This window comes from Acanthaster planci, linkage group LG13 (assembly GCF_054643075.1).
Source record: "Acanthaster planci isolate LZ-2023a linkage group LG13, COTS_SCS, whole genome shotgun sequence".
Classification (NCBI taxonomy): domain Eukaryota; kingdom Metazoa; phylum Echinodermata; class Asteroidea; order Valvatida; family Acanthasteridae; genus Acanthaster; species Acanthaster planci.
The window spans coordinates 427,467-454,397 of NC_141789.1; the positions used below are offsets into that span (position 1 = coordinate 427,467).

General features: G+C 38.5%; 1 protein-coding gene and 1 non-coding gene across 3 annotated transcripts; both read left to right on the plus strand.

Moving 5' to 3' along the window:
- Nucleotides 1-51: 51 nt before the first annotated feature.
- Nucleotides 52-26,811, plus strand: ankrd55 (ankyrin repeat domain 55). Of its 2 annotated transcripts, none has more exons than XM_022235957.2 (14): nt 52-259; nt 560-743; nt 3,298-3,586; nt 5,881-6,018; nt 8,299-8,429; nt 14,416-14,525; nt 18,647-18,836; nt 20,695-20,882; nt 21,772-22,706; nt 22,890-23,030; nt 23,559-23,706; nt 23,882-23,985; nt 24,288-24,350; nt 24,627-26,811. In XM_022235957.2, exons 3-14 carry the CDS (start codon nt 3,505-3,507, stop codon nt 24,755-24,757), a joined length of 2,361 nt encoding a protein of 786 aa, XP_022091649.2. In that variant the 5' UTR covers nt 52-259; nt 560-743; nt 3,298-3,504; the 3' UTR covers nt 24,758-26,811. The 2 variants fall into 2 exon arrangements, with proteins under 2 accessions (XP_022091649.2, XP_022091648.2); XM_022235956.2 differs by having other exon boundaries at nt 52-234.
- Trnat-agu (transfer RNA threonine (anticodon AGU)) lies at nt 3,991-4,063 on the plus strand. The gene has a single exon. It is a non-coding gene; the product is annotated as a tRNA-Thr (tRNA).
- Nucleotides 26,812-26,931: the final 120 nt, after the last annotated feature.

Genomic DNA, 26,931 nt, shown 5'->3' on the forward strand with positions numbered 1-26,931 from the left:
TGTTTAATCAGTTGTTTTCAGTTACGAAAACTTCGAAACGGTAAAAAAAAAATGAAAAAGAAAGACCAGACGACGTCAAAACCACGCATGCGACGACAAAAAGCTAGAGCGCCCTCCGCTGTCGCCGAAAACCATGTGGGAAAACGATGTTGATGTTTTCCTACGTACATGGTGGATTAGACTATTTTCTGCTGGGTTGCCCTTTCTCTGAAGAACTGTTTTCCCACAGTATTGGTAAATTCTGGGTTTTATTCTTGAGGTAGCTACGAAATAATTATTAAAATGGTGTTCAAGAAGTACAATAAATTAGATTATCTCATGTTTGCCTCGAAAGAAATTTCCTTTTTATCTTTCTCAAGAGTTTTACCTGAATGCAGTGCCGTGTTCCGTCCAAAATTATGTAGATTACACATGTCGTATACACATACAGTTGGCTTGAAGAACGCCTCAACCATATCAATGAGTGAATTTGTGTTACTGTGGAAGATGTGTGAGAAATAAGATCTGCCGTGTCGCTTGTAATTTCTGGAGGATTTAAACTGCTTACTTTTCTTGCCAGGTTTGCATGTGGACGGGTTTTACGAATCCCTCGAAAGCTGAACGGCACCAGTTATGAGCATGAGATCCCCCGTAGCATTAGTACCACCGCTGGCGTGACTAGCACAGCAGTGTTGGCTTGCCGTGCAAGTTCGAGTGCTTGACGTCGAACGCACATCATCATGTGAAATTCTGAGTAGGCCTAGGTAAGTGAAAACACAAGTCATGATCTGGATCAATACTCTGAAAAGGTCTAAAGCAGCATCACTCAGAATGGAACTGGGGAGTTTTTCATTCCAGCTGTAGGCCTAGATGGTTTTGCAGTGCTGTTTTGAGGCAAGATAACTTCTCCATAGAAGTCATGTGTTTTGGCAGCTTATTCCAATCTCTTGCCATACAGCAGCAGATAAAAAGAAGGTAAAAGAAAACTAAAAAGCTGCAAAAAGATCGCAGTGGAATGAACAACAGGTCCGTTGTGGTGCACAGGTGAACATGGTAAAGATAACAGTACTGGTACATGTAGGTGGTAGTAGGAATTCCGAGAAAGCAGTATTGACTGTTTTACGAGTCATGATTTTATATTCATAATCGATAAGGAAAAAACGAGAATTCCATAGCTGATCATAGGCCAACCCCCAGAACTGTGGGGCGTGTTGGGTCCGCGTGGTCTGACGTCCGCGACGGTCTGACGTTGGACCCCACAGTTCTGGGGATAAGCTGACCATGCTGGCCTTTCTGTATCGCCAGCACTGACCACTGCACTCTTTTCCTACATGTAGGCATGGTAGGCCTTCCTCTATGCATAGAGCAACCCTACTCATGAGACTGAGTTGAAAAATTCTTTTTTTTCTCAGTTGGCCTTGGCCTAAATGCATCGGTGCTTTTCCTGCTAAATTTGGCTTTTCAGTTTTTTACTTGCTTCCAATGGCCAATAACATATTGACATGATTGAGCATGTTGAAGTCACTGCAGTGAAACTTGCACTAATTTATGATGTGCATACACTAGTTATGTGTATTGCCTTTTCTGTTTGTTCATGTCAACCGATATGGAACCATCAATATGTACCAAATTAATTTTGACATTGTTAATGCAGATCTTTTTTCAGTGCATTTCTTGGTTGCCATCACAGCCTTTGTAGGCCATAAATTCTCTCAAATTGACTGAGTCCTGCCCTTGTATGTAATATTGCAGCTATTAAACAAAAGTCACTGCCAAATATGTACGGCACATGTACCGGGAGTGAGTCTGAAAAGTTACAAGTTATATTATTATTATTTATTTCTGGTAAAGACACCAAGGATTTCTCGAAAGCACCCTAGGTGCTGTAGCTCACAAGCCTGAAGAAACCTGTAGAGAGGAGACAATGAGAAGCAGTTTCAGTTCTTGAGGTGGGAAGAAAACCCTAGAGGAATATTCTGGGTAAAAACTCCACGGAATCAGGTGTGGACTGAAAACTCATCCGCATCTGGACTGAGCCAGGAATCAAACTCAGACTGCAGAGACTTGAACTGCATGGGAGCCATCATAATCATAAAATTATACAATATGTTTGCATTATGAGTCATCGATCACTATACTAGGCCCCAGTAATAATTTATATCAAGCACTCCCTGCTGGGGCAGTTATCAATGTTGATGATGCTGGGCCTGATATTTATCTTCTTTTTTTTCTGTTTTCAAAATTCTTAAAAAACTCCTTTCTTTATTTACTGGACACCTACAAACACGTGAAGGACTATCTGGTGGCCCCTCTAGCCTGACTGACAAAATCTATTGACACCTATTTCAGCCAGGCCTGCAGCCTTGTAAAAAGGGGTTGGGATTGTGCGGTGTAATATAACTTTCTTTTGTTCAGGAACCTGGCTGAGTGCGCTGCTAACCTCTTTTCAATAGGGGCCAGATTAGCATGCAGCGGTGCTGTGTGGCTCATCCCTGCGGTGTTGGAGCGCTTTTGTCCCCAGTGGTAATCCACTCGCTCTAAATGCCCCTAACTGTGGTATACTGTTTGAAAACAAGGCTGGATTATCTCCACTTTTGAGAGTGAAAAAAATGTTGGTCATGCCCAGCAGCCTGGTCCTTTGTTCCGAGTACGGTCTTTTGTTACAAGGCCCTGTTCCCTTTGTCCGAGTTTGGAGACCCCGGCCACGCATATATAGCACATGTATCCGGAATCCAGGAGTGCTTAATAGACACTTTCTAATATGACTTAAAATTGTGAATGCTTTTCAGGTTATGGTTGTTCCAGCATTCAGCAATATGTGTTATTAACACAAGGAATCCTACATGTATGTAAGGAGGAAAAGCAATGTCACGTGTTTCTTTCGAAGATTTTCAGTGGATCGGCACAATGATTTAAAGTACACGTAGTTGGAAAGTTTCATGAGTGTTAGGTTATTTGTAACACATTTGTACATATTGATGTTCCTATTTTGCAGAGACAACTAGTATCCCTTCCACAAATGTCAGTCGAAAAATAATCTGTCATTTGTTATTGGAAGAATTTGACAGACAAAAATTTAACACACATGTAGAAACTATTTTCTTTGAGTCCATGGAAGTATCAAAATATCAGAATGCACTAAATAGAAAGCCAAGGCTGAGCTTTTGAAATATTCAGTGCATTGGAAAGTGCTGGCATTGTTAATTTTTTTAATTTTAATTTTTTTGTCATTGTATGTTTTTGTAAAATTGATAGTGGAGAAAGCTACACGTACATGTGTGTCTTTAAATATATTACCTTTTTAAAAATTGATTTCAGAATTGACAAGAGGACAATCTCCTGAGACTTGCCTCATCCAAACACACATGTACTGATATCTCACGTCCATTCATCATTGATGAAGTTATCAGCCTGAGACAGTGACTCGGACAAACACATCTCATCCTGTGAGTGCTGGGAGTTGTCAGATGGATTGCAGGGTGTTGGAGGGTCCATGTCAAATCTTGTTATCAACAGCAGTTGACCATGTTTTCAACATTCGGCTTCTTGGGACGCAGGACTAGCATGGAGTTTGCCAATTCGCCCCACTCTTCCTCAAGAACAGAAGGTGAGTCTTACAGCATCTACATGTACATGTGTGCACTCAAGCCACATTGGCTCAATGCATGTCAATATAAAGACGAAAAACAATCCTTGACAGTGATTGATTGTTCTTCATTTTAGCATGATTACACATCAGGAACTAGGGCTTCATTTAGCATGGCTCTTCCAGTAGTTCTTTACTTTAAGTCCAATGCAGACACGTTTCAGTTTACAGACTGTATAGTTCATTTCATGATGTATGTTCCAAAAAAGCTGTATCCTCACTGGGTTATCCCTGTCCACCTTTTCCGAGGTTGTATCGTGGTGTTGGGGTGTGATGCCTGGCTGCATGGTATTTCAGGTTTCATGGCTTCTGACTAGCGCCCCTCAAACAAAAATATTGACAAGTGGGAAGAACCACCAACATGGGGCTGGATAGCTCAGTTGGTAGAGCACTGGTACAGTGTTCCGGAGGTCGCAGGTTCAAATCCCGCTCCAGTCAGTTTCTTTGTTCATCTTTATAATCAGTTTACAATTGCTAGGCCAAAACCATCACTTTTGTCGGTAATTTCAAATTTCAATGAATAGCCCTACATGTACAGTGTATGTACATGTACATATGTAGTCTTTGTTTGCAGCAATGCAGAACTGCACACTTTAGAGACTGCTGACTAGAAATTTTCATGACACTGATATTCATTAAATTGATAAATCCATAGCAGTTGATACATAAACAATAAATTAATGATTTGAGGACTAAAGAGGAAGTTATTTTATTTGTGGAGGTACATTGTAAGACCACAAGGAGCCTTGACTTATAAGATGGCTTCATAAAGATGAGCATCGTTATGTGCAATAGTATGCATATGCATGTGCAATGTACGTACATACTTCTGGTAATATGTGTGCAGGTATTTGATGATGTGCACTCTGTGGTACTCATCACTCCACACAGATACATGTACATGTAGAAAATGCAAAAATTGGCAGCCTGAAAAGTCTGAATTTAACATACCTTTATTTTATTTTGTGTCTTGACTCCTTACTTTCAATCGTTTGATTGTATTAAGAACTGAAGCTGACTCACACAGCCTCGTTTTCAAACACGGAAGTGTGCAGATCGACGCTAAAAGCGTCATATTGGGATCCCTCTGTTATACGGTACATGTACATCCACGTGTAGACTGAGTGAGAGATACATGTAGTGATGAGAGTCAAGTCATATTGCTTACTCGTTTGATACAAATGTACATGTAGTTTGGTTGATTGATTGTTAACACCTGTACAAATGTGTGACAGGTTAATTTAGTTAAGTGTACAATTTTGGCACAAGACTTCCATTGTTTTTATCTATTTTTACATGTCCGGTGCTATTATTGAAAACTAAAATTACTTTCACTTGTCATCCATAAACTGAAAACTGCTCATTCATAGCCTATCAGCTCTGCTTAAAGACCCTGCAATATGTTAGCGTCCGACAGAGCATGAAATTTTCTTGAACAGTGTAGTGTGCTGAAATTCTGAGACCAAGGTAATGCGTCATCTGGTGTTGTACTGTCAGCTGCGAAGTTTGTTCAAGATAATTATTGGACCACTTTTCTTTTTTTTTCCATTTGGCTACATTATTGACCATGTTTTTGATCATACTTGTGTGATTTAGAAAGTGGATTCTCCAAATTCTTTAAGAACATGTAGTGTAAATACATTTTTGAAATTCATTTTTTATAAAGGTATTTTGTAACTTGCATCCCTGTTTCTTCTTTTTTGTGTGTCAATTAATCTAATGCAGCATAATAAAAGCAATAATATGTCTTAAGTAAAATTACGCCAGAGCTAGTGGTGTACCGGTATATGACTGACTTGCTGAAGTACAGTACTTACAATAAAGATGTACACATCTGTAGGTTCTATAAGACACTGTACAAATCTTGAATCATCGATGCATGCACTTATTTCCAAGATCTGACAGATAAAATATGCCAGTTGTAGATTAATTCTTTTATTATATTGTGATAAATTTGAATCCTTGTTTCTTCTTGATGAATATTCTGCAGCAGTGATATCACCAATTCAGTTTGTACTGTGATGTACACCTGTAGGTTTCTAAACATACAGGTTCATGTACATGTACTAACTAAACCACTTATGAAATGAATTAAATCCCTTGGTTTTCTGTCCTACTGTTCAAACTGCTAGCATTGTACATTTGATTGTGACCCACTTGTGCTTGTCATGACGTACATGTATGAATCCTCTTTTACATACATGTATCCTGTAACTTCATTTTTCTGAGTTGGTCTTATTTGATTTTGTTTACAGAGCAAGACAGAGATTCTCTGGAGACTGAGGATGGATCTCAAATGATGGCCCATCAAGCAGCAGCCACTGGTAATGTACCACTTCTTATGGAGGCTGTCAACCATGATCCAAGTGCCTTAGAGAGTCAAGATGAAAAAGGTTTGCTTTCTGTCATGCTCTTCCTTGACCCCAACCCACTTCTTGCATTGAACCTAATCCCAACTCCCCTCCTTGATACCAACCCCAATACCACAATGTGACCTCCCATCCTATTCTCCCATCCAACCCCTGTCTTCCTGTTCTGCCTGAATCCTACCTACCCACCTTAACCCAAGCCCAACTCTCTACCTAGGCCTCAACCTCATCCCCGACATTTACATGTACCTCAACTGCTTCTGCCCATCTTGACCCCAATCTCACCTTGACACCAATCCTACCAGTAGCTCACCACCTTGACCTGATGAACCCCTCCTTGTTGACCCCAACCCCACTCCCATCCACCCCAGTCCCCTGTTCTACCCCAATTCCACTCTTTCCCACTTTAAATCCTCAATCTCACAAATGTCCTTCCTGACCCACTACCATGCCTTGCAAACACTGGACTATTGTCCATTTTTTTGTGTGTGATCATTATTTTTTGTTATATGACTTACCTGACCTGCATTATACATGTAAGTAGACATTACTTTTTTCTATGCCCTGTTAAGACAAATTTATCAGTTCTTAGACTTCCAAAAATTCCTCAGTCATGCAAAGTTACTGTCATCAACATCAGTCAGATTACTGGCTGAGTGACTCAACTATTTCTAAATGAACTGTTTTGGTGACAGTCTCATTGAAATAAATTTTGAAAAATGCTTAAGTTATCAGACTGGCATTGCATCCAAAGGATTGTACACTGAATTCATTATACCACATTCTATTGAAAAGTGGGTGTGAGAATGAAGTATTCATTAAAATGTCAGCCTGTTTGTTGGCTTTTGATTAGGGTCTGTGTACATGCACCATGTACATGTACATGTCTGTGAGGTGTTTGACGTCATAACAGTGATTTCTGAAATGCATATCGCCATGTATATTTGTAAGGCCGTGATTTCTGCCATTCTGTTTTCGTGTAATGTGCATAAAGCTGGCATGTTGTTTTTAAATTTGAAGGGAAATTGGAATGAATCTATTATACATGTACTCATACATGCAGCTCTTAATGGGAAATTTGCAAAACTGAAAGTAAGATGTGATGGTTGACGCTTTCAATATCCTGCAAACAGGCACATATTCACATAATAACTCAGCCAAATGCTTCTCCAGAGAGCAGGGAATTCTGAATTCAATCCATCTTCAGTACAGGATATAATGCCCAAGGTACCAGTATGCACCATTTGTGGGTAAGACCTAGCGGCTCCTGTGTTTTGGTAACCCAGGAGCGTATTATGCAACTTAATCTCTACGTGGGGCATCACGCTGCTGTTTCCACAGCTCCCGTATCTAATCTTGCACAGAATTTTTGTAGATATCGGTACATTTACAAAAGTTCAAGCAGTACAGTTTTCTGTGCATGTACTAGTACATGTACTAAGCCAGTGTACGGCAAAGGGGCACTCACGTGGACTAGTACATGTAAGCCAGTGTACGGCAAAGCGGCACTCATGTGGACTAGTACATGTAAGCCAGTGTACGGCAAAGGGGCACTCACATGGACTAGTACATGTATAACATGAATGAGATGTGCCAGCATGGTATGTAGTCAGAATGAGAGAAGAAAAATGTATTCAAATGTTCGATAATGATCAAATATTCGAATATTCGGCACAGCCCTATTTATTTGCTCAGTTTTCTACTCCATTATTTTGTACATGAATGGAGTGGTGAAGATATCATCTTAAAATATTGGCAAAGAGCTGTCAGCATCTCTTCATTTGTGCAAAATAATGGATTGTTGAAACAGCACTGTGACATCAGAGGCGGAGGCTAAGTGAAAAACACACTGCAGCTAAAATTAGCTTGTTTCATTGAGAATATTCACAGTATGTGATAGGTCATGCATGCTGAGACATTGGCTGAAAGACACACAGAAGAAACAGGGTAAAGACTACGTGTAGGTTGAATTGAGATGGAACCACAGTATCCCGGTAGCTGCATATCCTTGCACAGACTCAATTATCAGTCCGTGCTCTGTTCAGTCACTTTCTTCTCTTTTTGCTGTCCTTAAATCAAGTTTAATGATTTTTTTTCTCTTGTTAGTTTGAAAGGTGCAACTACTTGCAAATTACTATATTTATCAAGTCAACAAATGATTATAGTTTATTTCATTTACTCTAGTATCAGCCACTTGTCAAGACTATAAGAATTTGTAAGTAATGGTAGAAGATGATCAGATATGAATTTTCCTAAAATTGCTTGTCATTCCTTGGTAACATATTCTAATTGTTTTATGTGCAGGAATGACACCCCTTTCTCGTGCAGTTATCAATAAGCAGCTAGATATGGTCAAACTTCTGGTCAAGATGGGTGCAGATATTAACATCCAAGATGCTCTTGGGAGGACACCTCTCTGTTTGGCTGCTTATGAGGTATGAGCCTTATTTTAACTCTAACCCCTAGGCCTTTTGGCTAGGCAGCATCCTGAATCTTTCAAAATCCTCCAATTATCCCGGCAAAAAATTACATTCAACCTCAATTCTCCAAAGTTCTCTAATATTTGTTGAATAGGAGTTCCCACTGCCTTGATCAATCCTTCAAAATCCTCTGGCAGTTGCTGTCGTTAGATATACTGTATGTTGAGGCTGTGCAAATGGTATCCTGGAGCAGTGTGGAGGATTTTATGTGTAATTGAGGCATGAACTTATGGATAGCTGAGCATTAACAACACAAGGTCTTACCCACAACCTTGACACAATGCATCCTTTGCAAGCAGCAACAGTTTTATGCCAGTCTTCCTCCAAAATCCACCAAAATCATCCAAAGGATTTTGGAGGATTGAGGAGGGTTAGGGTAAACTTTTTGTTGGACATCAGATACACCGTAGCCAGTGTAGTGAGAAAGGGCTGCATGCACATGTATTTCCAGCAACCAGCAGATGCTGAGAGTCAGACATTTGTTTGTTTATATTCTATTTGCAAAGTACACTTGTATTATGATCTGAATTCCTTTGGGATTTATTCACAAAGTGACCATGTTGGATCATGTTCCCCAAATCCACTGTGTTCACTGAATAATCGGAAATAAAGATTACTGTCTTTTATCCATTATTTAGAACGTCATAATGTACAAATGTGTGTGTTATTGCAACTGAGTTTGTATATGGTTTGTTCATCAACAATCTGACAGTCGGTACAACCAAATATTCGGATATTCGATCAAATTGAAGGTTGAATATTCAAATAATGAATTATTCGAATTGACTCAGCCCTAAAAAAGATTGTGTGTACACGTAATGTACATGTGAAAATTGAAGTACGGTACGTGTTATTTGAAATAATTTGTTTTAGCCCTAACCCCCAAGGGTGTATGTAAAATCATGTTGAAATTGGAGGATTTGGGACTGTTTGGGTTAATACATGAAAATCACTGTACATGCATATGCCCAGTGTGTACGCACATGCATGTGGTTACACCATACATACCGGTATGTATGTGTACATGTGTATCTGTGACCATGTTGTTCTTCCCATGAGGTTTCATTTTACAAACAAATGTGGTTATTTAAGGAAATGAAAAGGGTTACCAGGTTACACAGATAAACAATTTAACACTATCATACACATGTACCGGTACTTTTACAAACGTAAATACTTTTTAGCACCCCGGAAATAGACATTACATTTCCTGCCTTACATGTACATTGTAAATCCGAGATAGGTAAGAAGATGTCATTTCTGGTATTCACCAATTCAATCTTATTCCTCCAACATCTCTGACATAATGTCTTCCATATGTATCTTGTATACACACCGGTTGGATCTAGAGCAGCGCATCACCATAGAAACGAATGCATGCAGTAAACATCCTCAGCTGTCAGCTATAAGCTGTGGTTGTCAAGTGTCGTGTTACAAATGTCATTCAATAAGTGGTTCCTAGACCATGCTTGGCTTGTAAACAGTTTAAGTATGAGTAAGTGTCTGCCTTATGAGATATGTGACATAGTCTTTTCTTGTTGTGATTGGTTGGATCTTATTCTGAGAGTACCAGTAATTTTATTTTTGTCAACGGTACATTTCAGTAATTCATTAGGATTAAAACTGATTAAGATAAGGAATTTATTAAAAAAGGAAATGAAGATGGCGAAATAAACTCTAGAAATATAGGACAAATCAGCGTGTGCATGTATCCATGTAAAGATCCAGTGTTGTATTGAACCTGGAAATGAACGAGAAATCTGCAGGTACACACAAAATCTCATCTGTCTTGGTTCAGTTATACATATGGGTGAAAAGAGTTTTGGGTAAGCCATTAGAAATGAAAAAAAAAATAATAAAATACAATGTTTCCAATAGCAGTATCCATTTTTATTCGATGAGGCAGATCCCAAACCATTTTTTTGAGGGCCCCAACTTGTTTTGGGGGTCAAAAATTGGGGGGGGGGGATTATTTTGTGTAAGTTTTTATGGGTTTTATGAGGGGGGAGGCTACAGGCTACAGGTTGATACTTTTTACAGGTTTCAGAAGAAAAGGAAATGAAATCGACCTAACCATCACCTTTCATTATGTTTGAAAAAAGGAGGAGGGGAGGAATCCTTTTGGGAGGGCATGGCCATCCTTGGATCCATCCTTGCTTAAATGTTTCAAAGGCTGCTGGTATCAGTCCAAAGTGTAGTGGAGCTCCAGGCGATATGAGCAGTTAATGCAGCCTGTCCATGTACCAGTTACCATGTTCACCTGTCCATGTACCAGTTACCATGTTCACCTGTCCATGTACCAGTTACCATGTTCACCTGTCCATGTACCAGTTACCATGTTCACCTGTCCATGTACCAGTTACCATGTTCACCTGTCCATGTACCAGTTACCATGTTCACCTGTCCATGTACCAGTTACCATGTTCACCTGTCCATGTACCAGTTACCATGTTCACATGTACATGTACCGGGATGCTGGATAAAATGTATACACGTTACATGTAGATCTATGAATATTTATTCATCCTATTCACACAGTCTTTGGGTTTTTTTAGAACATCCTCACCAAAAGACATACCAGTACTTTTTTGACTTATAAAAGTCACTGTACTCATAATACACATCCATCAAATGATGGTATTGTCTGGTTACCATGGTAATACAGGTAATTATAAGAGGATGACTTGCCTTTAGAATTCAACAAATTCTGTTGTTTCTGTGACGTCTTGAAATAACCATTCATTTGCAAGCTTCCGCATACTGGTAATTACAGCATATATGTACTAGCACATGTACATCATTGGGCACTGTCATGTACGTGAACAGAGCTTCAATGAACACTGCACCTTCATGTCTAGAACTTAGTGATTGAAAAAAACTCCATCGTTGTGTGGTGGAGAATGAAGAATTCAAAATGAAGAGAAGGATTTACTTTGCGAAATTTCTGGAAAAGTTCACAATGGTGTAATATTATGTATATAAACTTTGCAGATTTTGAATCTGGCTCTGAACTGATTTCCTGTTTTGAAGTAGATATTCTAAGCTGTAGAAAACCACATACTGGTATGTATTACTATCCAAAGTACACGTAGGTCTTGTTATTTGTTGGCATTGCCAATTTCTTGAGTGCTCTAAGCTAGTTTTGAGGTGAGCATACATGTGCTTGTGCATCTACTGTACTTTCAATTCAAATCTCAGGTTGCTTGTGTCATGACCCATACATGTACTACTTATTCCTGATGCAATGTAGTACATTAGCCATGTCCATTAATGCCCATGAATATTTAATTTTCAAATACATCTGCACCTTGTACTCCATACTCCATACAGTCGGTGCCTGTTTAGGAAGTAAAGTCAGTTGGCACCATTTACTTCAGTACATATAGTGTGCATCTATTGTATGAATAAACTCACAGACAGAATGTGTGTATTTTAGTCGTGGAAATTACACTGCCTGGCCCCTTCCCAATGTATCAAATCAAACTTTATTCCAACACCTGCTTAGCCAAAGGAGAATACAATATTGCTTAGTGGAATTACCGTACTCTCTGCAAACACACTCCAAGAACCAGTACCGGTAGCTGGTTTGCCTTGGAAAATAGGAAGTTAAGCACCCTGGATTTTGCTTTCTTCAACAAAAATAATCTAAGCGTGATATTGGAATGTCAGTTTTATTTCACAGAATATGGAGGGCCTGAGATTTTGATCCTAACAGAATTTTTGCAGTAGTTTTGTATTACGTACCTGGTATATTCACTTTTATTTTGAAGTTGTACTTCATCGTCAATTGTTCTGAACAATATACATGTACATGTGTACCTTCATCTGATTTTTTTTTCTTTTGTGTGTTTTTTTTGTCTCAGGAAATATGAAATTATAAACTCTCTTTTCTTTCTTGAAAAATATCCATGCACAACATGGTATATCATCAATTTCATCTTGATATTCTGTCAGTACATGTACTTGTACCTGTGGTAATCACCACATATTCTTTGAGGTCACGTTTCTAGCTTTTGCCAGCCATATTGAAGATTCTGCATGCATGTTCCGTGTAATCACATCTCAATTATGGTTGCTAGGCAACGGCCAAACGACGGCTGATCTGGTACAAAAAATTTGTTGAGTGGAAGCAAGAGATGGAAGTAGTGGTGCTAATGCAGACAAGAGTGAGGCATTGCTGTGGGTCTGTTGTGTACACGTAATAGCCATGCAAACAGAACCAGGAGGGGGCTTCAGTTCTGGATATTCAGGGGAGGGGGGTGAATGGAAAGAGGAAGACTTGGACACCATGTGTGGGACTTGATGGAGGGCAGTTATTACCTCAATAGATGCACAAATCATTTTTATTATGTGAAAGCTTTGCATATTGCCAGTACGCACACCTTCTCTTACATGTCAGCTACATGTACAGTACTGGTATGTACATGTACATGTACATGTAGTGTTTCTTTTGTCTACGGCCTACGTAAGATGACAAGTTAATGCACAAGTAACTACTGTACTACATATGTACATGTAAAACTACTCTGAAGATCAGTTAAATTGCACCAAAGACGAGTATACAGTAGACATTGTCCAACAATCAAGAGATTTGATTTCATGTATTACTAGTACTAGTAAGTATAAAATTGATTTTATTCATGGTTACAATATGCTTTAATCATAATTGGCAGTACTGAGGATAGGCACGTGATGAGAAAGAGGACATTTGTAATTATGTAATCACACGCAAGTGTCTTATCAACTTTTCAATGAAAAACACATCTCATTTTTGTGATTATGTGTACTTACATGTACCATTGGTGTTTTTTTGGTCTTCTTTGTGACAAGTTTTACTTTTTGAAAGCAAATAGAAAGGAATACTTTTGACTCTGCATTTTGAGCCTCAGAGCATGTAATTTACTTTGGCTCCTTTCTATGAAGAAAAAGAAATGAATCTAAGATTCTGTTAGTTTTTGGTTGACGCCATTTGCATCAGACTGAAATTAATTAAAAATGAACCATATGTATACCTGTTTAGCATCAAATTACATATAAATGACTGTACCACAAGTCGATTGCATACACACACCTCCACTCACACACAAAATGAAGGAAAAAAGGAGATGCTTTTCCTTGCTGGTTCTTAAATGTGATTGATGTGAGGAGAGCTTCTAGCATTGCTAGTCAGGTCCATAGGTCACGTTACAGAGTAATTACTAATTGACATTTCATTCCTAGGATTTTGGCTGCTCAGTGCACACAGGAAAACAAGAAAGAAAAAAGACGGAGGAAGGGCGTCACGACAGTGATAGGTTTCTTTGACATTATGCCTTATTTAATTTCAGTCAAGCATGTTAAAGAATAACTTTCCAAAGGAGGATGTACGTACGTGCATCATCTATGTAGGTGTATTTGGACAAGTTTACACAAAGCTACAGATAATGCATGGCAAACTGAGGTCAATATGTCCTACCTGAATAATATAATGTACCAGAGTTAGATACTGCAGAAAAATTCATTTTATCATCTGTATAAAATCCATTTCATTTTATCGGTGAAAAATTGAAATCAAACTTTGGCTGATTTTCATAAGTTGCAAAAATATGTACCGTACATGTACTGATACCAGTACCAGGTAGCACAGAAGGAATCCAAATATAAGGCAGGTTGGAAATATATATACATACATACTGGTACATGTACATCGGTGATCATGTTCAGTGCATTACATACTGTACAGGAAGTTACATGTATATCATAACTAATTTGTCACAAAGTCTTTTCTTTTTTTATTAAAGCCCTTTCCCTTCAAAGAGGGTGTTAATATGAACAAGTTTGTGAATATACAGTACATGCACTGTACAATACATGCTCTTTAAATCCTAAGGGTGTAACAGGTGAAATGTACAGTAAAACAGCTAAACATTGATGACCAGGACTTGTGTTGTTTTTGTCTTAGGGTTGGTACCATGGTGTGATCTACCTGTTACGTAGTGGAGGCAAGCAAGCAATAGCAGACACAAGTGGCCGTTTGCCTCTGCATGCCGCAACCCACGACAAAGACTCAAGGTACATGGTTTTTTTGGGGGGTCTTTTGTTTTTTTTCTTAATACATGCAACTTGAATAATTATGTTACAGTCTATGCATATATTATTTTTAATTCAATGTTGACAGCATTATTAATAATAATCTTGATGAGGCCTTTCATCTTTGGGCTTTTGTTTTGAGAGGAACATTTTGTTTTTCACCTGCATAGGCCCATAATTACTCCTAACGTCACAGTTTGGCTCATCCATAATCATGAAAATAAAACCACATACAGTACACGTACAATGTAGATTACATTCTGATGTCTTGCAGGAGAAAGTCACATACCTGGATTACCACTTTGGGATTTCATCTTTGTAAATATTATACAACATTCATACACCTTGTCTTCCTACAAAGTTGAATCCTTGATCTTGATTGGTCAGTCCAATGCAGGAGAGCTACATGTAGCTACATGTACGTACATGTACATGTATATCCAACTCAATGTATTGCCCTGTTGTAAGGGTTAGCAGTATATTGCATCCCTTTTGCAAAACAACGTATGTCTACAGTACATTGTGCACAATCCACTGGGAATTCTCAAGTGGCGTAGTACCAGGTATATTTACGTCAAGTTTACTTGAAATAAGAACTTGTTTCCCACTTATACTCCTTTAACACAGAATAATTTAATTTTCTGAAATGAACAAACTTAATGTACAGACATCTACACTCATACACATTCCCCAGGGAATGCCAGTCTATCTTATCTACTCTGATTGTGTAAGGTATTCCCAAAACACTTCAGTCTGGTCACTGTATAAACCTCATAGCGTATGAGACATAAACTTGAGCGTGTATTTATTTAAGGGCAGCAGTGACGCTCATTTGGGTGTTTTGCCAATGAATATCAATTTCACCGTTCTACATTTCGTTCATTGTGACTTCTGACTGCATATCTCCTGACTCTTTATGTCCCGTTTGTAATTTAAATTTCTGTGCTCAAGTATCAGTATTCACCATGCAATGTATCATTCATTCACCATGCAATGTATCATTCATGCACCATGCAATGTATCATTCATTCACCGTGCAATGTATCATTCATGCACCATGCAATGTATCATTCATGCACCATGCAATGTATTATTCATTCACCATGCAATGTATCATTCATGCACCATGCAATGTATCATTCATTCACCGTGCAATGTATTGTTCATTCACCATGCAATGTATCATTCATTCACCATGCAATGTATCATTCATTCACCGTGCAATGTATTGTTCATTCACCATGCAATATATCATGCATGCACCATGCAATGTATCATTCATTCACCGTGCAATGTATCATTCATGTACCATGCAATGTATCATTCATGTACCATGCAATGTATCATTCATTCACCATGCAATGTATCATTCATGTACCATGCAATGTATCATTCATGCACCATGCAATGTATTATTCATTCACCATGCAATGTATCATTCATGCACCATGCAATGTATCATTCATTCACCACGCAATATATTGTTCATTCACCATGCAATATATCATTCATCATGCAATGTATCATTCATCATGCAATGTATCATTCATCATGCAATGTATCATTCATTCACCATGCAATGTATCATTCATTCACCATGCAATGTATCATTCATTCACCGTGCAATGTATCATTCATGCACCATGCAATGTATCATTCATTCACCGTGCAATGTATCATTCATTTACCGTGCAATGTATCATTTATTCACTGTGCAATGTATCATTCATGCACCATGCAATGTATCATTCATTCACCATGCAATGTATCATTCATTCACCATGCAATGTATCATTCATGCACCACGCAATGTATCATTCATTCACCGTGCAATGTATCATTCATTCACCATGCAACGTATCATTCATTCGCCGTGCAATGTATCATTCATTCACCATGCAATGTATCATTCATGCACCATGCAATGTATCATTCATTCACCATGCAATGTATCATTCATGCACCATGCAATGTATCATTCATTCACCATGCAATGTATCATTCATGCACCATGCAATGTATCATTCATTCACCATGCAATGTATCATTCATTCGCTATGCAGTGTGTCATTCATTCACCATGCAATGTATCATTCATGCACCATGCAATGTATTATTCATTCACCATGCAATGTATCATTCATGCACCATGCAATGTATCATTCATTCACCACGCAATATATTGTTCATTCACCATGCAATATATCATTCATTCACCATGCAATGTATCATTCATCATGCAATGTATCATTCATCATGCAATGTATCATTCATCATGCAATGTATCATTCATTCACCATGCAATGTATCATTCATTCACCATGCAATGTATCATTCATTCACCGTGCAATGTATCATTCATGCACCATGCAATGTATCATTCATTCACCGTGCAATGTATCATTCATTTACCGTGCAATGTATCATTTATTCACTGTGCAATGTATCATTCATGCACCATGCAATGTATCATTCATTCACCATGCAATGTATCATTCATTCACCATGCAGTGTATCATTCATTCGCCATGCAGTGTATCATTCATTCACCATGCAATGTATCATTCATTCACCATGCAATGTATCATTCATTCACCGTGCAATGTATCATTCATTCACCATGCAACGTATCATTCATTCGCCGTGCAATGTATCATTCATTCACCATGCAATGTATCATTCATGCACCATGCAATGTATCATTCATTCACCATGCAATGTATCATTCATGCACCATGCAATGTATCATTCATTCACCATGCAATGTATCATTCATGCACCATGCAATGTATCATTCATTCACCATGCAATGTATCATTCATTCGCTATGCAGTGTGTCATTCATTCACCATGCAATGTATCATTCATTCACCATGTAAAGAAGTGTTTCAGAAAGATACCATACAAGTAGCTTTCCATTAATGTGTTTATTGTGTTTGTGTGTTTGGTTTTTTTTTTTGTTTTTTTTTTTATTTTTTAAATTTTGGGGTGTGGTGGTAGTTGTCCTTTGTTCATATTAAAAAGATGCTCATGAGGTTCAAGATCTGTGCCCACATGTTCACCATAGTTGTGTTTAACATATCTTATCTTTAACCGTACATGTATGTGTAGTTTATATTTTAGTTTGGATTTCCTGTCTGATCCTCACACATGTTGACGTGTACATGTATGTATTTTTAGCCCCTGAGAGTACATTAGTTTTAGTGCTCATTAACGTGATTATTCTGCTAGCTTGAAGCAGACAAGAGATGGATTTGTGCTCATAATGGTGCAGAATTTACTTCCTCTCTTTCTTAGTTAATCTTTTTATGTGGACGGGAAAGACTGTTCATTATGTTACACTAATTATGTTGAAGTACATGTACATTGCTGTGGAAGTATGGCACAGCAGGGCTTGATTGTAGCTTGGAGATACATGGACAGTAGATGTTATCTGTGACTGGTGACAGCCCTCATAGCAACCTTTTATTAAGATTACAATCTGCCAGATTCCCCCTCCCCCCAAGATGGGCAGAGTTATCCAATCAGTTACATCCTACAATACTACAGAGCTGGGTCTAGAGATGAGCACGGACTGAAAGTTGATTCTGCACGGTATCATTTTCTTAGTACCATTTTTAAAAAGATTTCTAAAAATATGAATGAAAAAGATATAGAAAATTTATCACAGTTATTTATAACAAGAATTAAATAATTGAAAGGTTTTGTAAATTAAAATCTATAGTCTGGAATATTCTCCAGCATTTCTTTGATTCTGCCTGTAGTATGTACATGTAGGGTGTGCATTCTTACATTATGACATATACATCGGTGCAGCAAAGTACGTGTACATGAATAATGGAGAAACATTATCTCTACAAATGTAATGCAGGATTTATCAAAAGTTGCTGCAGCATTGAAGACAGAAGGCCTGAATATACTGTACATGTACATGTACATGTATATAGTCCTAGTTGAACGCATAATAAAGAAAGGATCAATCCAGTGTACAAATGTAAGTACGTGTAAGCATGGGTTGGGTTTGAAGCTTGGTTGCAGAGATGATAGGCCAGGGAGGAAACCATCATATCAACCTGACTTTAATTGTTCTTCTTATGATCCAGAACTCTGTCAGCCCTTCTTCAAACTCTGACCATCGGTGACGTCAATGAACCTGATAATGATGGCATGACTGCTTTACACTGGGCAGCATTCCACAATCGGCCTGAGCATGTACAGTTACTCATGCTGCGAGGTGGAGACCTGTACAGTGTCGATGTAGACGGAAAGACTCCTCTTCATTGGGCAAGCCAGGTGCAATAACCAGTTTCTTTACTGAAATAAGAATGCAGTTGAGGGAGGTTTGACATAAACCAAACAACTATAGAAGGCAGATACAGTGTTGCTGTTTGTTTAAAAACTCAAAACGATTGTACATGGAGTAGTTTTTACCTTCTTCATATTTACTTCAGAAAATTCGAAGAAACTTTGTCTGAAGAATGAGCAGGTCAAGACAAAACATCTAACCATTTGAGATGATATTGTTAATGTTGGATATGATCATTTCTTGTACTCCAGCAATGCTATTTTCACTTCGTGGGTCTCTGTAATTTTGTAATAGCACTGAGGAACCGACTCCTCCTTGAAATAAAACTCTCATGATTAGATGAGACACTTGGTGGATTACATTGTTGATTTGCAGAAGTGCCTGCCTAAATATGGAGCACAAATTTGAATACATCTGCATTGCAACTGACTTTGAACGTGTAGCATTCCTCATTCCATTTGCTTCAGCTGTCTCCTCAAGGTCTCAATCAACCACATTAGGATGCTCTGTCTGTCATTCTCCGCATCCTGTATTTACTCAAACGTGTTTGGAAAGCTTGGTTTCCAATTCAATTAAGATACAATGGTTTTTGCAGTGCGTAGCCACTGGAAACTTACACTTGTGCTCAAGGGTTGTCTTTCACGAAGTACGTGTGAATATCTGAGTTTGCATTGACACAGACATGTAAAATTCAGCAAGTACTCAAAGCATCTACATTTGAAGTTGTACATTACATTAACAATTTCTTCTTTCAATACGTAATTCCTGTTTAGTTAATGAACTTTTATTGATTCACCATAGTCCAAATTTCGTGAAAGTACACGTGTGTAGATGTACTGGATTGGTGTCTTGTCATGCTTGTTGAATAAAACTGTTAATTGGAATATGGGAGTGCGTTGCTTCAAAGGGGGGGGGAACAACTACGTGTGCATGTATGAGAAAGTTCTAACATTTTTGCGCATTAAATAAATAAGGTATAAAAGTCAATATGATATACATGTAGACTTTTTTCCTGTGATGTCACAATCGTGCGGACTGTGATGTGTCATGATGGCAATCTACTTATTCAAGATAAACTAGTCAAGCATGCAACGTTCGCACATGTACTTGTACATGTATGTGGTTGAAGCTGTCTATAAGAATATGTATGCAGTCACTGTGGCCATGGCGGTCCACATGTGGTGGTATTGTTTATCTTTAGCACAATCCAGTCACGTGGGTGAAAAAAGTAGTGAATGTTTTTTGTCAAGTTGCAATTGTTTTCACCAACAGAAGTTGCTGTGTTATATTTTGTTTGGTCATGTATGGGTACCGGTAGTTATATTTTGTTTGGTCATGTATGGGTACCGGTAGTTATATTTTGTTTGGTCATGTATGGGTACCGGTAGTTATATTTTGTTTGGTCATGTATGGGTACCGGTAGTTATATTTTGTTTGGTCATGTATGGGTACCGGTAGTTATATTTTGTTTGGTCATGTATGGGTACCGGTAGTTATATTTTGTTTGGTCATGTATGGGTACCGGTAGTTATATTTTGTTTGGTCATGTATGGGTACCGGTAGTTATATTTTGTTTGGTCATGTATGGGTACCGGTAGTTATATTTTGTTTGGTCATGTATGGGTACCGGTAGTTATATTTTGTTTGGTCATGTATGGGTACCGGTAGTTATATTTTGTTTGGTCATGTATGGGTACCGGTAGTTATATTTTGTTTGGTCATGTATGGGTACCGGTAGTTATATTTTGTTTGGTCATGTATGGGTACCGGTAGTTATATTTTCATACTTCGTCTCATTCAACACTTCATCTTGTGATGACACCCTAATGTTTACTTGTTTATCAGAATGGTTGCCTGGCCTGCTGTTCCATCATGGCCAAATGTCGCAGTGGAGGTGCTCCATTGATCAACATGTTGGAAGGCTCAGGCAAGTCCTGTGTACACTTAGCAGCAGCAGCAGGTTATAGCAACATCTTGGAGGAGTTTGTTGATGTTCCTGTTGTTGATTTTGAGGTCCTCGATCCAGACGATAGGTGAGAAATGAAAAGAGACTACACTGTCAGGTCCAATTTCATCCAACTCTTCTCAAATAAGTTATTAATAAAAATTTATCAGTTTGATAAACTGATTGCCAAAATTTGTTTGAAAGAGTAATTGTAGTTGGCCGCATGCAAAGTCACAGTTGGCAATTACATGTACACCTGTTAATAACACCTGTTAATTAACGATTGACTGTAACTATTGACTGTTGCTTAGGTAGAATGCTATCCAAACTACAGTTAGTGCCAGTTGGTATTTATGTAGTGTCACCTAATTTACTGGGAGTATACATGTACTTACAAATTGACACCATAACAAGGGAAGCAGCATTCTGCGAGTGCTGTGTTTAATGAATGTTGACAGGCAATATGTGACCCACTCTACAAAAATGAGTCTCAAGTCACTGGAGCCACTTTTGAGTTTTACTGTGCATTAGATAGAGGAATTTTTTAGCTCTTTATTTTGATGTGTCACTCAGTTTGGTATGATGAAAATGGATGTTGTGTTGATTAGAAAATGTTGAGGATTTTTGTTGCTTAAACACTGTGGAGCATTCAAAGGCCTTTAATTCAAAAGTGGCTCTGGTGACACGTGACACATTTTTATAGAGCATGGTTTTCAAAATCCAGACTGGCAGCTAGTTCAGAGGTAGACAATGAAAATAGTTTGGCAGAGCAGTTTGCTTGAGATTGCAAAGCCCATTGTATCCAACATCTGACAATGGAACTCTTTTGGCTTGAAGACATCTGTTCTGAGTAGCAATTACTAAGTGCTTCAAAAAGTTTAATAAATGTAGAATTGATGTCAAGAAGGGTGAAATAAAGTGTGAATGTTAAGATGAAGTTCACGTACAAGTTAAAGTGATTTCTCTGTTTTCCTCAGGACACCTCTTCATTGGGCGGCTGCTTCAGTTCAACTTGAATGCGTTGAGATCTTACTACAGTTAGGCATTGATCCCTCCCCCCATGATGTCAATGGGGGTACTCCTCTTGACTATGCTAAGCAAACAGGAAACCAAGAAGTTATCCGAATTCTACAGCGAGCAGGGGCTCAGTTTGGTACCATAGCATCCGTATCGTCGAAAGCATCCCAGGATGGGGATAAGATTGGTGAAGGAGACAGAAAAGAACCCTGGAAGAAACGGTTTGGGTTCATCAGTGAGTGGTTTAACCGCCGGAAAAATGGTCTGAGGTACAAATCCCCATCGGAGGAGTCAGACGGACCAAATGGTACCAAAGAGTGGACAGTGGTTGCCAAGGCAACTTCTGATCATCCAAACTATGCAGTGAGATACAGTGAGGCAGATTGCCACAGTGATCACATTGCTGGAAGCTCAGAGGAAGACTTATCAGAAGAGGCCCTGCATCGAGACGTTGTTGGCAGGATGAGGAGTGTGCCTCATGGAAGCCAAGAAGATCTACAAGATACCACGCTCAGCAAAAGAAGCATGAGTGAAGATCTGAGCTATACAAGAAGGAACTCATTCCCTGTCAATGGAGATGGTTTAACAGCAGATACCATAGATACATGTAGGTCCTCACGGAGAGGGTCCGATAACATCCTCAGAGCAGTATCACCTATGCATGTTGATAACATCCAGCTTAAAGGTAACATCCCTGATAAACACAACTTGCTGCCAACAGTCAGTCCTCTGCCCTCATCAGTTCTTATAAAAGGTCCAGGGTCATCCAATGAGGAGGTCCTGTCTTTAGGTGAGGTGTCTGTGCCATTAAGGCCGTTATGCCGAGACCTACCAGATGCTGACACCGTACAACGCCATGCACAGGAGATCCTAGATGCTCAAAGAAGTGAGAGTTGTAAGTCAAGATTAAAGATACCTTTGCTGTATTCTTATACGTTTGATAGAAAGTGTACCTCCAGGGCATGAATAACATGCTGGTACCATAAATTTGGAAGAAATCCATTTCAAGGTTATTCCAGGTCACAGAGGTGAATAGCAAGGGAAGTATGACTTCATTAAACAGCTTTCTCTTTTCTAGGGTTGAGCTCTAGTAACAGCGGCAGTCGTAAACCAATACCAAGTCTGTGCGGCCGAAGTTTGTCTCAGAAAAATCTCTACATCTCAAGTGTTCCCAAACTGGCTCCTTTAACATCAAGGCCACCAGTGTCACCAGGAACAGGTAGGAACTGGTCTGAGACAGGTGTGTGTCAGTATCCATCTACTCACTGTACATTAATATTGCTAGATGTCATTTTTCACAATACCTCAGCGTAAAAAACATCTAGGAATGTGCCAACATTTTACAAAACACGGTGTTGATATTTAATGCCCGGACATACATGTACCATAACTCTGTCTATGCCAGAAGATATTTAGTGACATCTCTATCGGTACAAGTTTTGATTCAGTATGTGAGCCTTGACCGCAGTCGTTTGGTACGCACTCACCACCTAGGTGTGCAAATTGATGCACATATGACACGGAGCACACCGTGTAGGCGCAACAAATTTAGCCTGGAATGCATGTTTATTGTCTTCACGTGCACACTGAATGTGTGCAAGAACCCGGCTGGAAAACCTAGAACCACCTATCTTTCTTTCGCCAGTGAGGTTGCACTTCAGCTGAGGACGGATTGTAGATCAACTTTGATTGACTGTTTGTAGAATTGTCTCATTTATGTTTCAATGTGATATTTGGTTTTGGTCAGGAGAATCCTTTTTCTCTCTGTCACCTCAACGGACGACAGCCACATCTCCATCATTACTGCTGCCATCAGACATGCAATCTTCTAGCATGCCATCTCATTACTTGCCATTCAAACAACGATCTCTTTCAATATCCTCAGATGCTAAATAGTAAGTTTAAAAATGGCAACACTACAGAAATGCCCAAGAAATATATCCAAAGTCTTTCTTTTAGAAGTCAAGTGTTATTCATTTGTGTGAATCATTAGACAAGGGCATTTTGCAGCTTGTTTTACTCAGTCACAAGGAACCATCTTACACTGAAGTTGCTTTGATTTCTTCCTAGTGGTTCATGTCCAACAATCAATCAGAAGGGTCTCGCCAGTAAGACCAGCAACTTGAAAAGTTCTCGATTGGAAGCGCTGCAGCCAATTCAACCACACGATACAGGTAGTCAACAAATGTCTGTCTATGATAATCTAAGATCCTAGCGAGAATACATGTACCTGATTTGCAAGAAAATTCGGATATAATGTCCCTGGAGCCACTGTCTTGTTACTCATTCCAGTAATGACAACAGACAGAATTTCTCCAGAGTATACAGGTGCTGATTTAAAGACTTCCGAGAAACATCCTCATAGTGTATGGCCCACATTATCAGAGCTTGTACAAAAGAAAAGTACAGCTGAAATTGAAATTTAGAGCAGGAAAAGATTTTATCTCATGAAAAAAATCCATTTGCCATTCAACAGAGAAAAGTGAAAAGAAAAAGAAAAGGAGGAAACCAAAGCCCCTGACTGCTGCCAAATTCCAAGGTAAGTAGCATTGCATATTCTACTTGGGTTGTTCATTTATACAAGGAAATCTTTTGAACATTTCAAGTTAGGGGGGACATTGTAAGTAGGCGGGGGGGGGCTCATTATGGTTCTTATTATGCAAGGACCCATCGTTGGTGACACAAAATATCTTAGCACCCATCCCAAATGTTGACCCTGTAAACATCTAGACCTGGCTGTAAATTGACTTGTATCAAAAAGTCAATGTCTTGCGGCAGGTTTAATTAAAGATTTTATTGACGTTTCCTGTAACAGACAACATTGACTCTGCGGACTTGACTCGACCTGCCTCAGCCGAGCCAGCAAAGAGTCACCAGTTTAGCCAATCACTGTCCACAACACTAGAAGTAGCAACAGCTTCTGTAAACTCTATAATCAAATCCTGAAGCTCATCACTTGTCTCAAGTCACCTGCAAACATTTCCAAGTCAAAACTTTGATTTGCATATGCCATTAAAAATGGAAATTTCTTGCAGACATCACAACTGACAATAAGCAAACTGTAGATGTGCCAACCATACTTATTGTACAGTAAGAGTGGGCAACATTTTCTCAGATACATGTAGATACTTAAAGGATTTCTTAAACCCTCTCCACATACGTAATGCTAACAACCTGTCATTGAGTGATTTTACATGTAATGGGAAAACTTCCCAGCAGATAAATTTCCAACTTCAAAGTGTGGAAGTTTTTCTGGAAAAGGCAAAAGTAAATAGAGGTACTGGAAATTGTGGGACACTTAACCCTAACCCTCCTCAATCCTTCACCTGTTGGAGGATTGAGGAGGGTTAGGGTTAATGACACAAATTTGCATCGTGGGAAATTTGTGTTGCAATAAGGGTATCTTTATCTTTCTTTAGAAATCACTCTGCTGTGTATACAGAAAAAGAAAACTTCATTAACTGTCCAAATATTGTAAATAGCTCTGTTGACTTAAGAGATGATTTTTATATGTATGTATATATATATGTATACAGGTGACTTCACACTCGGCATTGCATGGTTGTACACTGATACGTAAGTCTTAAAAAAAAAAAAATTCTCAGCACAAGGAAATGTAAAGTGCCATTGATTTTATAACACTCACCAGATCAACTATATTTTGGTGCAAATGTTGTGTGTGTGTATTTAGAATGTTTTCTAGTCAAGTGCAATTATCTTTCATCATGTTTAATCAAGTTTTTAAACTGCCACATTGATGAACAACTCTGCTTTTCTAGCCAACTATTTATTCGTTTATGTTTTATTTAGATCGATAGAGGACTGAACATTCTCAAGTGAGTCTAACATTATTTAAACTGTGTAGAAAACACTTAGTCAAATCATGGAGGGTTTTTGAGGAAAAAACAGTTAAAAGGCAAATTATTGAGATTCTTATTGGATATTAATTTACAGCTCAAGTATTTTTGTAAAGTATTAATCAAAAATGAGTTTATACAAGCTGCCTTTTTTCTGATTTCCAATCTTTCATAGTCGCACCATTTCCCTTTATACAACTGATATTTTGTTATGCTTATTCTCAGCAATCCTACCAAGTATATGGGCAATATCTTTATCAGCAACTGTAGAAAAGATAGGGAAATTCATTTATATTATTTATTGCTTTTTGTAAGCATCTTTAACAGTAGTTGAACACAGTTTCCCTGAGGTTTCTCCTACATGTATGCATGTAATTAGAGGACAGGACAGTTTCTGAGTTGTGCAGGTTGGATGAAAACCCAGGTGATTAGTGGTCCTGTAATAACAACCCACTCAGTGTGGGAACTAGAAAATGGAACTTCCATACTGATCCTAACAAGTGTAGAATTAGGATTACAAAGGTTGGAGGACAAGGATGTAACCATGAAGAGAAGAAGTCAAAATAAGCTTTTTCTCTTCCACAGCTCAATATTTTCAAGTACTGGTGCAATAGTAACACAATTAGATTTTTTATTGGCCAGAGTTGTAGGTAGTTGAAGGCCCTTTAGTAACGTTTTATTGCCAGAGTATTCGAACAAGGTATTCCAAAGCGAACAACATCTGGTCGCCAGGATTTCTGATGTGATTAAAAATTGACAATACCTGTCGCATCTTCTGTGTTTTTATGATCAAGTTTGCCATCTAATAGTAGAGGGCGCCCTTTGTTAATACATGTACGGCACAATGATCTTTGTTTTTGTTTTTTTTCTAAGTAAGCATCAACACGGGTTTAGTACACGTATGCCAATCTACGTGTGTAATACATGTGCGTGCAGTACTGCGAAGTGGTGAAGTGTTAGGTTGTTATAATTTGTGTGAAATATAGAAGATTTTATTTATTTTAATGAAAAGGCTTGAAAAATGTCTCTTTTGATCCAAATGTGAAATGGTTGACCCAAATGGAAAACTATTAAATTGATGTATGAATTGATTTCGGGATATTTCTGTTGATGTCATTGGAAATAAATTATTCACATAACTGACTTGCGAAGTTAAAGAATGTTAGTTCGTATCATATTGGAGGGAAAGCACAAATCTGTGTCCTTTGACACAGTTTTGAACGAGTAATTCCGGTGGCTTTTGAGAATGTCATTCTAAACGCC

What these genes read in the sequence shown, in the direction of transcription:
- ankrd55 (XM_022235957.2), top strand. Translation starts at nt 3,505, where the DNA reads ATGTTTTCAACATTCGGCTTCTTGGGACGCAGGACTAGCATGGAGTTT. An exon ending in ACCCACGACAAAGACTCAAG is followed by an intron (nt 14,526 to 18,646) that starts GTACATGGTTTT and finishes CTTATGATCCAG; the next exon opens with AACTCTGTCAGCCCTTCTTC. An exon ending in TGCTCAAAGAAGTGAGAGTT is followed by an intron (nt 22,707 to 22,889) that starts GTAAGTCAAGAT and finishes TCTCTTTTCTAG; the next exon opens with GGTTGAGCTCTAGTAACAGC.